Source organism: Rattus norvegicus, chromosome 16 (genome assembly GCF_021556685.1).
Source record: "Rattus norvegicus strain SHRSP/BbbUtx chromosome 16, alternate assembly SHRSP_T2T, whole genome shotgun sequence".
NCBI classification, from domain to species: Eukaryota; Metazoa; Chordata; class Mammalia; order Rodentia; family Muridae; genus Rattus; species Rattus norvegicus.
Window position 1 is genome coordinate 76,977,252 of NC_141549.1, and position 13,756 is coordinate 76,991,007.

The following is a 13,756-nucleotide window of genomic DNA, read 5'->3' on the forward strand; positions in this document are numbered from 1 at the left end:
ATGCAGGGCAAGCCTGTGAAGGAGTTATAGCTCCTGTTTCCTGCAGGTGGCCACTGGCTGTCTTCCAAGAGTTGGAGGATAGAAAGGCAGCCCTGTGGTTACTCAAGAGCCTCCCCCTTATTTTTACTATGACTTCTCCTACGTGTCTAGAAGGTGAACATATATCAGAGTACCTAGGTATGAAGAATGAAAAGGTGACTGCAAGTCAGAACATGCCTATGACACACACACACACACACACACATCACACACACCACACACACCACACATGCACACACATACACACACTCACCACACACACTCACCACACATACCACACACTACCCCCCACAAACACCCCCACACACAACACACACACATGCACACACACACAACACACTACCCCTTACCCCTGACACCACACACCACACACACCCCCACACCACACACACACACACAAACACACACACCACACACTACCCCCCACCACACACACACACACCACACAAACACCACACAAACACCACACACACCCCCACACCACACACACACCACACACACACCACACAAACACCACATACACCACACAAACACCACACACACCACACACACACCACACACACACACCACACAAACACCACACACGCCACACACACACCACACACACACCACACAAACACCACACACACCACACACACACACCACACACCACCACTCCGACCACACACACACTACCCCCCCACACCACACACACACACACCACCCCACACACACACCACACACACACCACCCCACACACATACCACACACACACACCACACACACACTACCCCCCCACACCACACACACACACCACCCCACACACATACCACACACACACACCACACACACACACACACACACACACATACACCACCCCCCCCCCACACACACACATACACCACCCCACACACATACCACACACACACACCACACACCACACACACACACACACACACACACACACACACACACACAGACACACACACACACACACACACACACACAGCAGGAAGTAGAACCAGCTTAAGGAATGAAGAGTTCCCTCATTCTCAGTTCTTGTAGCAAGTTTCCACTGTGGTGTCTGAGTCATCTAAAGCGCTGGGCAGGCTGACTGCAGGAAGGATGCTCATCCACATAAACATTACAGCAGTGAGTGGCGAGAGAGACCACAGCAGTTTACAGGGCCTGAGATCGGGCCAAAATGTGGAGCATTTTCTTCTGCGCCCTCCTTAAACCATGTCCGCCACGCTGAAGCAAGGAAGTACCACAGGCTATGGCCAGAGATAAGAAGTTAAACATCTGGGACCTTGCCTTTCCCCACCCTTTTCCCACAGCAGGCTCTCTGCCAAGTCAGTGGGCACAGTCCATTGCGTGTTTATATTTGTTTGGCTTTCTGCGTTGTTACCAGCTAAGTACCAACTTGCTTTATTAAGCTGGATCTTAACATCCCCACGGATAAAACAAGGTAAACCAAGACATCCATCCAAAGGCAGCTGTCGCGTCGAGAGTTGCTGCTGTTAGATATAAAAACCTGATGATTATTTGCAAAGGTGTCTTGGGTCAGCTTAGGTCCAGCTCAGCTACAAGTGAACAGGGAACACTGGACCCCCTACTAATGCCGGCTGCTCTCACGGATCCCACTGGAACTCCAATTAGAAGTTGGGAGTATAAACCTGGTGTCAACCAAACTTGCCTGCAAGGCCATGCACCCGACGGGCTTTGAAATGAACAGAACCTAACCGATGAACCCAGACACAGTTTTTGTTGAGAAAAACTCAAAATATGAACAGCAATGGGATGAACCCAGATGGCCTGTAAGATTGCTCCCTCCTGATTACTAACTAAGGGGCCAGCATTTATAAACGCTTCTCTTCGTTCAACCAGTGCTCCTGACAGCCTGGGCCAAGGCTCAGCTTGGCAAGGTGGTAAAACAGCTGTTTCCCGAGTCTCCTCTGCTACTCTTGCTATAAAGCAAGGACGATTGTTTCTCACAGTGTTTTCAGGGAATGGAACAAATGCGGAGGGAACTCACTGCTCTCCAGTGGTACCCAGTGCGTGTTTAATAAAGCGAGCCACCATAGACTAGATGTACAATGGGTGGTGACAGGAAGGGTGGAAGCATTTCACCACGGGTCACCCAGGAAGAGGGGCCATGACGTTACATAGATATCAGGCTATTTTTCTTTTTGTCCAAATTCCATAACTCACCTGCCCAGCTGAGGCCGAGGTGCTCCCTGATGACAGCCATCTTCATTTCAACACGGTCTGTGTCACTGGTAAAACCTGGGAAGATGCATTGGGTTGCAGTTAACAGCCTAGGCAGGTCACAACATGGATAAGGTTGATACGTGGCCCTCACAGTAGGCCGCTCAAGTTACATAGGGGCCTTCAGATCGCTGCAGAGGCCTAAGGGAAGGGCTCTGCCTGCTGCAGACACAGTGAGGTGAACGGTGCCAGGTCAGAGTCCTTGGCAGAGTCATTGGCAGGTTCCCTCTCTGGGAACACAGTGACATTCTTATGGGATCAAGCACATTGAGGTGCTAGGCAAGGGGTCCTACCCAGCCGGGACTCGCTGAGAATGCTATAGCGAAGAGTCAAGGGCGTCAGGGTCCTTCTCCTGTCTTCTGCTCCACTGCCCTGCAGAAGACAAAGAAGGGGTGCAATGGGTTTTGGGGTGTACTCCTTCTTAGAGAAGCTGATGCAAGCTCTCATATTGTAGGGAGGGGACATGGTGGTCCACGGCCTAATAGATAAGAACTGTGGGAAGAGGAGGGGACAGAAGAAGGTTGGCGAAGCAGCCACCTAGGCAGCAGGCAGGTAGGGACAATTATGACTTCTCTCTCCTTGGTTGAGGACATTGAGGCATAGACAGTAACTTGCACGAGGTCACCCACTAGAGACAGAGTTTTGAATTTAAACTCAGTTTTCCTTTTTAGATTTTCTTCTGTTCAGTGGCTCACTTCCGACACTGTCCTGCGGCTTAACTCTAGGGCTTCTCTGTTCTAGGCACTAGAAATTCTATTTGAGAGAGAAATGGGTTCACCCTCACCCCCCAGAAGGGAAAGAGGAATTGAGTCATATATATGAAGGTGACCGTGGGAGGCTAATGATTCAAACGACAGCTCAGGGGCACCGACAGAAGCATGGAGACATTCTGAAGACGTGGGGTCCAACCAAGCAGCACGGGATTAGGGATCAGAAGAGTCATTGGTCAAGACTCCCTGGCTGAGTTTGTCAAATCCCTGGGATTTGACAGTGGCTGGGGACACCCAGGTCCCCTTGTTTGAGGGGCAAGACAGGCAAATAAATTGAGGAGACTTGCCAACTTCTATGAGTTTGTGACCTTGGGCAAGTGACCGTTCAGCTGTGCTCTCTAGAAGCTTCAAGAGCAGCAAGGGGCTCTCTCCGCCACATCCTGGGGAGGCTGGCTCTAGGTGATCAGTCCTAATGGCACCTGGCCCTGACATTTGATCCTCACATCACATAGTAGGGGTTACGGACATTCCAGTGCAAATTTTCTCTGCTTGGCTACAAAACAAATATCCACAACAGGGCGAGAGCCTTGGGGAGCCTGGGAATTCAGAGTTAGTGTTTCAGAAGGAAGAGAGAAGCCCTTTGGACATATGCATGTTCTGGGGCTGACCCAGGGAGTTCCCGAGGGACGCTGGCAGGTGGCAGCTCACCTTGGTACAGGGGGGCATGGTGACATTCAAGTGGCAGAGGATGTGCTGTGCGTCCTCATATTTCATCGGCTTCCGCAGAAACGACAAGAACCCTCCTGGCTCGCGGCTGCTGTCCCTCACCTAAGTCACACACAGGGAGCTTCAGCAAGACCCTTCATGCCTCTAGACTGGTGTGCTTGGGGGAGGAGGGGGGTTCCTGCCTCCTAAACCCCTAGACCAGGAAAAGTAGGCGGCCACAGGAGGCCAGCACCTTCACGGGGATGGCCAGGCGATTCTCTCGAAATGACTGGAAATGGAAGCTTCGCTGCTGGGCCGCTTTCTTGACAGGCACCAAGTTCCCAGAGAGTTCTGCAAACAGAGGCATCCCTTCTAGAACCTGAGGGAAGAGAAAAGCGTGCTGAGCTCATGTTGAAATGCCTTACATTTCTTCCCTCCACCCCACCCTGCCCCCGAGCCCTTAAACCTTTTCTCCACGAAGGGAGGAGTATGAGAAACTTCACTGCTTGTTTAAGGGAAAGTGTCATAAACTAGATCCCGTGACACAGACTCATAAGAACGGCTCACACCCCCCCAGGCAGAGTTGTTCCTAGCACTCGGTGGCCTGTTAGGACAGCAGGGCATGTCCTCTGAAAGGGTTGAAGGTGATTCTTAGGTCCATCTGAAGGGGGTTTTGCTTATGAGATGTCCTGCAAAGTCTGCAGATATTTCTCGCATGTAAGCATTCCTTCTACGTATGTAATCGTGTCAACCGAGACGATCTTGGGAATATATCTCCCTGTTGGGGAAACTGAGGCCCATAGACAAGAAGTACGCTGAGCAGTGAGTGCCCAGGCCACAGTCCTGAGGTACTTTCCATACCATTGTCAGTTCTGCTGATTGATTCTTTTGTCAACTTGACATGAACCAGAGTTGGAGGAAACCTCCATCAGGAAGCCCATCCCCCACAACCAGATTGGCCCGTAGGCGACCCTGCAGTGCCTTTTCATGACTGACGATTGGTGTGAGAGGGCCCAGCTCGCCGTGGGGGGTGCCACTCCTGGGAAAGGTAACCATGGCTTGTATAACCAACCAGAGAGCTTCCAGGGACTAAGCCACTACCCAAAGACTATACATGGACTGACCCTGGGCTCTGACCTCATAGGTAGCAATGAATAGCCTAGAAAGATCACCAGTGGAAGGGGAAGCCCTTGGTCCTGCTAAGACTGAACCCCCAGTGAACGTGATTGTTGAGGGGAGGGTGGTAATGGGGGGAGGATGGGGAGGGGAAGCCCATATAGAAGGGGAGAGGGAGGGGGTTGGGGATTTAGCTCAGTGGTAGAGCGCTTGCCTAGCAAGCGCAAGGCCCCAGGTTTGGTCCCCAGCTCCTAAAAAAAGAAAAGAAAAAAAAAAAGAAGGGGGGGGGAGGGGTTAGGGGGATGTTGGCCCCCCGAAACCGGGAAGGGAAATAACAATCGAAATGTAAATAAGAAAAAAAGAAAGTGGGCTGAGCAAGCCACGAGGAGCAAGACGGTGACCAGTGTTCCTCCGTCTCTAGATTCCTGACTTGAGTTCTTGTCCCAGCTTTCTCTTGAGAGAAGAGCTGAAGAGATAGATCCTAACAGTCCCTGCAACTCCAGAGGTGGGACTTCTGGCCTGGACTAGACACCATGTTCCAGAAGCCAGCCAGGAGAGCCACCTTACCCCAAGGCTCTATTTCCTTGTGTGGAGTGAGAAAAAGCCTTCCTTCCGTAGCTCTTATGGCACTCGTACCTCTATGTCCCTGCTCCGGGCCACCTCCACGAAGTTTTCATGCTGTTCCAGGGTCTTGTCCACCTTGTCATCTGTCATGCAGTAGCAGCGTAGCCGTCCTTCCCGGGGGTCGTTCATCTTGGCGAAAATGACGAACTTGGCCATGTAGGGAACTGCCGTGAGCTCTTTGTACAAGAGAGTGGCAAAGTGTACGGCCTCAGCGGTCCGAGGACAGTCCGACAGCCAGAATCTAAGGGGACAGGGCATGCGCGGTGAGCGTGGTCGCGCAGCAGCGCGGTGGCCTTGTGGACCACCAGCCAAAGTATCTTAGAGCAGGCCAGGCCGTGAGAACGGCTCCCAGGTCGATGGCTCCTCCACCGTGCTGGGTTCAGAAGGGCTGAGTCTCACCTGGCTGAGACGTTGGTGGTAAAGTTGGCGCACTCATTGGCGTATACAAGCTTGGTTGTTCCCGTTATATCTTCCCACTGGGCTTGGTCAGTTCCACCTGCAACGGCAGCAGAAGCAGAGAGCTAGGCGAGAGACTTTCCCTTTCGTGGTAAGCACGAGGTGTAACCAGTGCGCTCAGGACGGGAGTGGGACATCTGGGTGACCTGTCCCCCTCATGCTTTGCTGAGGACTCATCCTCCTGCCGCATACTTGGACTGAGGTCGTTTTATTTCAGTCATCGCTAGGGAAGCGGTAAGAGCCCAAGGTGGTCGCTGGCTTTATCTTATTACCACCCAGTGTGTCCCCCCCCCCCACCCCCAAGTGAGTTCCTCCAAAGAGGACCGCTCACCGATGACGCTGCACAGTAAGCGTAGGCTGGTAGTGTCTCCCTCCCCGCTGTCCCTGGGGTTGTCAGTCCATGAGGGAGGGAGTGGGATTCGCAGCCCAATGGGACGGTGGAACTTCCGACGCCTTGGCTCAACAGTAACAATGGGGCTGAAGGTGGCCTGGTTGCCCAGGAGCTTGGTCACCAGCTCGTCTGGGACAGGCTGGGCCTGCGAAATATCAAAGACAGAAGGCTTAGCCAATGGCTGTCCAGATAGGGCCAGCCAGGTACCCTCAGTGTTCAGGTGAGGAAGTGACTGTCCCGTTCCTGGGGGGCACAGCTGGCCACGCTCAGTGGCCCCACTGGGACGTCTGCAGTTCTTCAGTAAACACCTGCTCACCCCCCACGCCCCCAGAGTTGCTCTTCAGCTCTGATTTCCCAGACAAAAGTGTGGGTGTGTCCTGTAGACTCCAGGTAGCCCTAGGAGCCTCCAGGGAGGGGGTGCGTCTGTCACCTGCAGAGCCAGCTTCACTTTCTTGGTCACCGCGTTTTCGGGGAACGTCGCCTGTACCAGGGGCACCAGCTTGCTTCTCAGGGAGCCCCCTTCAGGACCGATGGTGTCGTAGTCCTGGCAGAGCCGGGACATGATGACAAAGTACAGGGGGAAGTCGGTGGTAATGATGCGACACACGCGCTTCTTCTCCAGCTCCTCCAGGCTCCCCAGCTCTGGAACAACGAGCTGCCTCAGGCTGAGCTATCCCTGTGCTGCCAGGGGCTCCACAGCCTGGACACATACCCTCCCTAGGGGCTTGGCAGGGAGGTAGCCTGGAAGGCTCAGGCTGAGCTATGACTGTGGTTCAGGGCTTTCCCTGTCCTGGACACAGCCTGGAAGAGAGGTGGCCTAAAGAGGTCAGTCTCTGGACCTAGAGGCCCAGTGGGAAAGGCACTGGCCACAGGAGTCGGGGGACATGCTTGTCCACTCACATGTCCTGGGGATCCAGCACTTGATCATAAGGACCATTCCCGGCCTCTCTTGGCCTCCCACGGCCCAGGCAGCGGTAACGGACCCCCTCAATATGCAACCCCAGATGCCATCTTCCTACAGCAGGAAGAAGCCTACTTAGAACCCTAGGCCCCTTCCTTACCTTCGTCCATGCCGTTCAGGATCTGGTCCAGGTAGCTTTCTCCATAGCGGCTCTTGTGTTCCTTCCACACGGAGCCGTTCTCGCTCCTCAGAACCACCAGCTCACGGTCCCCGCGGCCATGGGAGGCAAAGTGGGGGATTTCCACGATCACAGGGCTAAGGAAGAGCAGACATGGGGGGGTCATCTATGGGGGCTCCAATGCCTGGGCACAAGGCGGATGGATCTTAGTGAACTCTGCTTACAGCTTGCAGGGAGAAGGGCCTACAGACCCGGGCTGTGGAGAAACAAACCTGCCCTGGGCTCCTGAGGCTCCTTAAAGCCCCTCTTACTCTTCTGGATTGACAGCAGAACTCCGGTGACCCCAGTGGGCCCCAGGCAGGAGAGAAATGAGTCTGCAGGTCATTCCTCTCGAGGCTCTCGGGGACCTTCCCTGAGGAATGAACACTCTGGTGCTTATAGAACTAGATTCCAGGGCCCCTAATGGCCAGTTTGTCCTCTATTCTCTTTTCTAGTGTTCTCATACTTCTGAGAATAGTGGGCTCCCCTAGGACCGTGAGCTCTTTCATGGGCCTGAGAGAGACAGGCAAGACTGTCATCACAGCAGAGGGATGAGATGCTGGGTTCTGCCTCCGTTGGGTGGACCTGGGGAGGCTCGGCTGAAGTGGCAGGAACTGGCTGGAGACACCAGCTGCACACGTTCTCTATGAGGGTGTTTCTCACCTAAGGAACTGGGCCCCCGTAGGTCCCAGTGCAATGATCCTGCTGGCTAGGCCCTCCTCCTCAGCCAGCGGGGGCGGTGTGCTTAGCTTCTGGGGCTTAACCAGGCGGCAGGTGATGCGAGTGGGTGCTGCGCATGTCCGGGGAGGGATCACCACCCTTAGGCCATTATGACGACTTCCTCTCATGGATCCTCCCCGGGCATCGACCATGAAGCTCACCAGAAACCTAGAAGCACAGGGAGATCGTGAATGGGTTTGACTTCCTTCTCAAGGGCAGAAAAGAAGTGGGTCCCAGATCTCAATACTCACCCTGTGTGGACGGGGCTAGCCACGGGGCTGATGTTGTCTGAGGTCTCTGTGGCTGGGCTACTGGGAATGAGTGAGTCCTCATCATACTCTTTAGATGCCTGCAGGAGAGAAGAGGGCCTCCTGTCTCTTATCTTACATCTCCAGGATATCCAAATACGTGCCGAGTCCTGGGGCTTGACCGAAGGGACCGCTTCCAGGAAATGAACTTTGACCTCTACAGCAGCCTGGTTTCTGTTCGCCTTCAGGGTCTCTCGCTGCTTTTCTATCCCCTGCTTGATGCTCACCGGTCTACCCTTCTCTCCTGCATCCCCTACCCGTTCCCGTCCTGCATCGACACCTCATGGCTACTTGCTGTGTGTCTGAGGGGGTCTGTGAGGTGAACCAACCCACCGGGCTTGTGGGGTTTCCCACTTCTCATTGGTGGAAGGAGATGATTCATTGCTTCATGAGAACCCATGTGTCTCAGTCCACACTCAGAGTTGATAGCAGCTCGCAGGACACGACTGAACCCAACCTCCTTATCTGGAGCCCAGGGTGGGCACTTAGAAATGCAGTATCCCCCTCTGATGGGGTTTACGACTTAAGCAGAGAGTTGGAAAGAGATGCTGGGGCTCTCTGCGGCGGTGGGGAGCAGGGGAGACAGGGAGAATGGGATGGTTACAGAGCAAGACTCACTCCAGTCCCCTGGGCTTGTTCATGCTGCTTTGACAGCATCTGGGGGTAAGGTCACAGCAGGAGCAGGGCCCATCTGACGACCTCTCCAATGCACAGCACCGCTGTTTTGTACTGATGATACCCTAACGTACTTTCATATCCCTTTGTGGAGTCAGGGAAGGGAATCGGGCCACCTTGTCAGACCTTAGGGCAGACATGGCCAACCTTCAACACCGCATCAACCCTCTCATCTCCCAGGAAATGTTCTTGCTCTGGAGAAAGCACCAACGGCCTAATCTTTGAGATTAAACTGTAGGAACACACTCTCATCCACTAATCCACTATCTCTAACCTTCTGGACAAATTCAAGTGGAGTGCTAAAAAGGAGCAAACCAGGCTTCTGTCACGAACACCAGTTCTACTGAGAACAGTGCCCTGGTACCCCTCTGTCAGTGTTGGGGTCTCTGAGGGAAGATGAGGAAAGGCACAGCCATCCATCCCTTCAGGAGAGAGGAAGCTGACATATCAGAGCCTCATTGCACGGGCTGCACCACACGAGGAAGGTTTCCTTCCTGGTCACATGACTGCATGGCCCGAGTCATCTTCCTGCATCACTGCATGCTCTGATAGTGTTTCTCTCACCCTGAGTGCCCTGAGCTCCCAGGACTCACAGGGGATATGCCGGGCACGCCATCTGCACTGAGTTCTACAGAATGCACAGAGTCATGGGTCTGAATGTGCTCTGTCCACGCCCTGAACTTTTTTTTTTCCTTTTTCTTTTTTTCGGAGCTGGGGACCAAACCCAGGGCATTGCGTTTGCTAGGCAAGCACTCTACCACTGAGCTAAATCCCCAACCCCATCACGCCCTGAACTTTTATACTTTAACTCCTACTGTCCCCGGGTCATACAAACACAGTCATGGAAATGTCCTCAATCCCTGTGGTGGGAGGCGGAGGCAAGGCTCTCCTTACTTGTTCCTGATCTTCGGATCGGATCACAACAGTCTCAGGCGTGACACAAGGGATCCTTGGGATGGCTGGGGATTCCACCCTACGAAGCAGGAACACCGGACAGTCAAAGAGCAGCACATCTGAAGCAGACCCTGGCATCATTCCTGAGAGACCTACGTGACAGGCCTCAGTACACCTGTAACAACCTGGGCCATTCACCCCTCACATCACCTCAGGTGATAAAATGTCTCCCTTATCTACAGGCTGACCCACGTCCCCCTTGCACATGTGTCTCTCCCTCCTTAGGCACACCCAGGCCTGGCTTTCGTCTAAGCCCCTCCATCCCCAGCGCCCCCCAGGACCTGGCTTTCACCTACATTTCTACTCCGAGTCCCAGAGCTGCACCTGGCCATCCACAGCATGATCCTCCCTCCCCGACTGAGCCCATCTTACACTTGGTCTAGCTTCGGCACAAAATCCAACAGCTCTTTCTCCTCACCCACATCCCGGGAGTCCCGCCTTTCAGCCTTCGAGCCGACAAGTTCGTCACCTGAAACCCAGGAGCTCGAGTGAGGGGCAGGCTGGAGACTGAGAAAAATCTCTTGTTCTTAACAAGCACCTTTCCCGGTCCGCCTCTCAGTATCTCCTCAAAAGTGGAGGGTGCTTTTGGTTTCTGGCGCCCCAAGGGCCTGCTCGCCACAGAGATTCCCCGTCCTGTTCTTCCAACCCTAAAACCCAGGGAGGCCAGTTCCTAGCCCCTATGCTCTCTAGTTTTGTAGGAAGGAAACCAACGAAGCCAGAAAGAAGGTTTTTTTGTTTGTTCGTTTGGTGCGCTCACCCTTACACAATAGCTCCCTCGGAGTGTAAAAATAGTGCCACAAAAGGAGTCACAGTCACAAATGATTCTTTTCTCCCCCCAGCCCCACTCTGGAACTTGCTTTGTAGACCAAGCTAGCTTTGAACTCAAGGATCTGCCTGTTTCTCCTTCCTGAATGCTGGGATCAGAAGCATGGCCTACCACACCCTGCCTAGGTTACAGACTGTTCCAACCTGCATTACATAGGGGAAAACAGCACAGATCTGTTCACCCAAGGCTGCAGCATTAATTTGCTTCTGAAACCCCTTTGTTTCCATTTTTATTTCTATATCTTGCAAATTCCGCATCCTGGATTTATTGTTTGCAGTCGAACCTAAATTGGCAACCTGCACACCCCTTCCTTCCCTTCGTGGCATGACTAGAGCAGCGAGCGGCTTGGGCCCGGGCCCTGTCATGACTCTCTCTGCCTCAGGGGCCCTGGCCCTGTGATCTGGAGCCGACACGGTGGAAGTAGAACGGTTCATGCAAGATGAGCACAGACACGGAGGCACGAGCACAGATACAGAGGTGGCTTCATGGTGTTTAGTCAGCTCCGGGCCCTGCGTGGGGCTGCGGAGGATGAGAAGCAGGGATGGGTTAGTGAGGACTCGTGTGTTTATGGTGGGATGTGCTCTGGTGAGAAAGACCACAGGGAACAGAAAGCATTTCATACCCGTTAAAGATATGTGAGCAGTTCCTGGCAGGCAGAGTTGAAGGAATGACAGCGTCAGACCCAGTAAAGCGAGAGGCACGTTATTAAGAAGGGGACGTTTAGAACTGTCTAGCGGACCGGCATACAACCACCAAACTCCAGACAGAACAGGGGCCACGGAACAAGCCCATCCCGCTATCCTGTGTTCCCTCCGTTTGGGGTTTACTTGGGGGTGAGAAAGAGGGTGAAAGATTCCCTGGAGATCACAGAGTTGAAACCTTAATCACTCAGTGGTCATGGAGAAGACTCCAAACTTTCTGCCCCACCACAGGGTCAGAAGGACAGCTGACCAACACGCAGTGTCAGTCTGATCAACCTGCCTTATCATTTACTGAGGCTGGAGGGGAACAGCAGCCAGATGCTGCAGCAGCTGCTGCCCGCTCTTGGACCTGCCTTGAGCAGACCCACCTTGGATCAACGGCAACTGCGGCAAACCTACTAACTAACTTGCACGTGAAGACTTGAGATCTAAAACGTTAACCTCTAAGTTCTCAGGTTTCCCTCACCTTAGATCATCCGAAAAGGATTTATTTTTGTCAATAGGCAATGTTTGTAAGAAGCGCATCTCCCGAGTTACAATGTATACTTGTATGTTTCGGTTAGTTCCGGTCTCCAGGGACTCTGAGGGATGCCTGAGCTAATGGAGCCTGACTGAGTTCATTCACAAAGATTTTTTACCTTCATCTTCAGACACATCCAGGATCTCATCCACTGTCTCAGGGTAGCTCATCCGGTGTTTGTCACTGACTAACTGAAAAGAGAAAGGCCAGGGGCTGGGACCAAGGAGCAGGGCACACTTGTTTCAGCCCAGCTACTGCCCCAAATGAACAGCCAGAAAAGGTGATGGCAAAGGTATGTTGCCAAGGAAAGCCAGGCCTAGGAGGCATTTGATCTGGAAGTTCATGCCCAGATTTCCCATTTCCTCGCCGTTTCTGCAAGCCCATCCAATTCTTTGGTCACTAGGTGGCAGTATGTCCCACCTGTAGCTAGACAGTGCCTACCAGGCGGGAGGCATTGGCTTTGGACAGTAACCCTCAGGGCCCATGGCTGTGCTGGGGTAGGGGATGAGGACATACCACCACACTGGTTTCATCTGTGACCACCTTGAGCACGTCTGTTACAGAGATGTAGCCCAAACGTTTGGCTATTGCCAGAGGTGTGGTTCCGTTCTAGGACAAAGGAGAGACAGGCAGAGTCAGAGAGGAGAGTCTATCTCCTGAGCACAGACTGGGTTCCCTGGGAGTCTTCAGAAGGGCCCACAAGGACAGACTGGGCCTTGGAGCCAGGAAGATGTATGTGTACAAGTGTGTGACCCTTGGGGCCGCAAAGACGGCACAAGGCAGGAAGGAGAATAGGACAAACTGAGAGCCCTCGCTGTTGAGTATATGGCCTTGACAGGAGAACAGGGTACCTCCCTCCCCTGAGGGCAGGCAAGCACTGTGGGGAGGAGCCAGTAAGGAAGCCCCAGGAGCCAGCTGGCAGCACGGATCAGCGAAAATTGCATGGTGCTGAAGCTTTTGTTCTCTGTGAAGTTCTCTGCTTGTAGAATGTGCCTGGGCTCCACGTGGCTTCAGCCCTGTGCAAACCCTCAGCAAACACATCTGCAGGCAGGCAAGGGTCCACAGCTTTCCAAGCCAGGAACAGCCTTGCAGGTAACCCTACAAACCCCACAGTGAGAACAGGGCATTCACCCGGAGCCACAGTCTCTAGGGCTGCTAGGGGTGTCTTTGAGGCACTTAAATCTGCCTACTCGTGTCACACAGAAGGTAGCTTCAAACACACCAGAAGGTGTGTCAGCAGAGACAGGTACAAGCCAGAGGAGAGGAGGCATGGCATGGGGAAAAGCTTTTCTATGGTCACTCCAGTGTCTAAGCCCTGGAAGACGCAAGGCAGCTACAGCATCATGGTGCGCAGTGCTGTCCAGACTCCAGGCTTCCAGCAACCTCTGTAGTTAGGGATGCCCCCACCCTGAGCTGTCTGAAGTGGGACTGGGTGGGTACTCACCGAGCTGACCTCATTTGGAGAAGCACCATTCTTCAGGAGCAATGTCACAATGTCCGTGTGTCCTTGCTGAGCTGCCTGGTGCAAGGGGCTGTACCCTAGCTATGAAGGGAGGCAGACATTTGGCAGGATCAGTTAACTGCTGTGGGAGAGGACTGCCTACAAACTCCAGACTCCGTCTACCATCCCCCCCCCATCTCCTTTA

General features: G+C 53.5%; 2 protein-coding genes across 38 annotated transcripts in view; one reads left to right on the forward strand and one right to left on the reverse strand.

Moving 5' to 3' along the window:
- The window catches only part of Erich1 (glutamate-rich 1), a gene marked incomplete at its 5' end in the record, with an annotated part of 52,793,804 nt that overhangs the window by 46,106,692 nt on the left and 6,673,356 nt on the right, over positions 1-13,756 (forward strand).
- The window catches only part of Ank1 (ankyrin 1), a 179,656-nt gene that overhangs the window by 28,819 nt on the left and 137,081 nt on the right, over positions 1-13,756 (reverse strand). For 20 of the 38 annotated variants that reach the window (XR_015639441.1, XR_015639439.1, XM_087588433.1 and 17 more), the window contains 17 exon segments: positions 13,555-13,653; positions 12,627-12,719; positions 12,229-12,301; positions 11,512-11,535; positions 10,436-10,532; positions 10,004-10,082; positions 8,378-8,475; positions 8,070-8,294; positions 7,350-7,504; positions 6,719-6,930; positions 6,229-6,433; positions 5,841-5,937; positions 5,454-5,682; positions 3,955-4,080; positions 3,705-3,824; positions 2,580-2,658; positions 2,230-2,304 (listed from right to left, as the gene is read on the reverse strand). Coding sequence is in view for 34 of the 38 variants with exons in the window: in XM_087588433.1 (XP_087444559.1) it covers positions 2,230-2,304; positions 2,580-2,658; positions 3,705-3,824; positions 3,955-4,080; positions 5,454-5,682; positions 5,841-5,937; positions 6,229-6,433; positions 6,719-6,930; positions 7,350-7,504; positions 8,070-8,294; positions 8,378-8,475; positions 10,004-10,082; positions 10,436-10,532; positions 11,512-11,535; positions 12,229-12,301; positions 12,627-12,719; positions 13,555-13,653 (2,086 nt within the window). In the remaining 4 variants the exon portion in view is untranslated. 38 annotated transcript variants of the gene reach the window in all.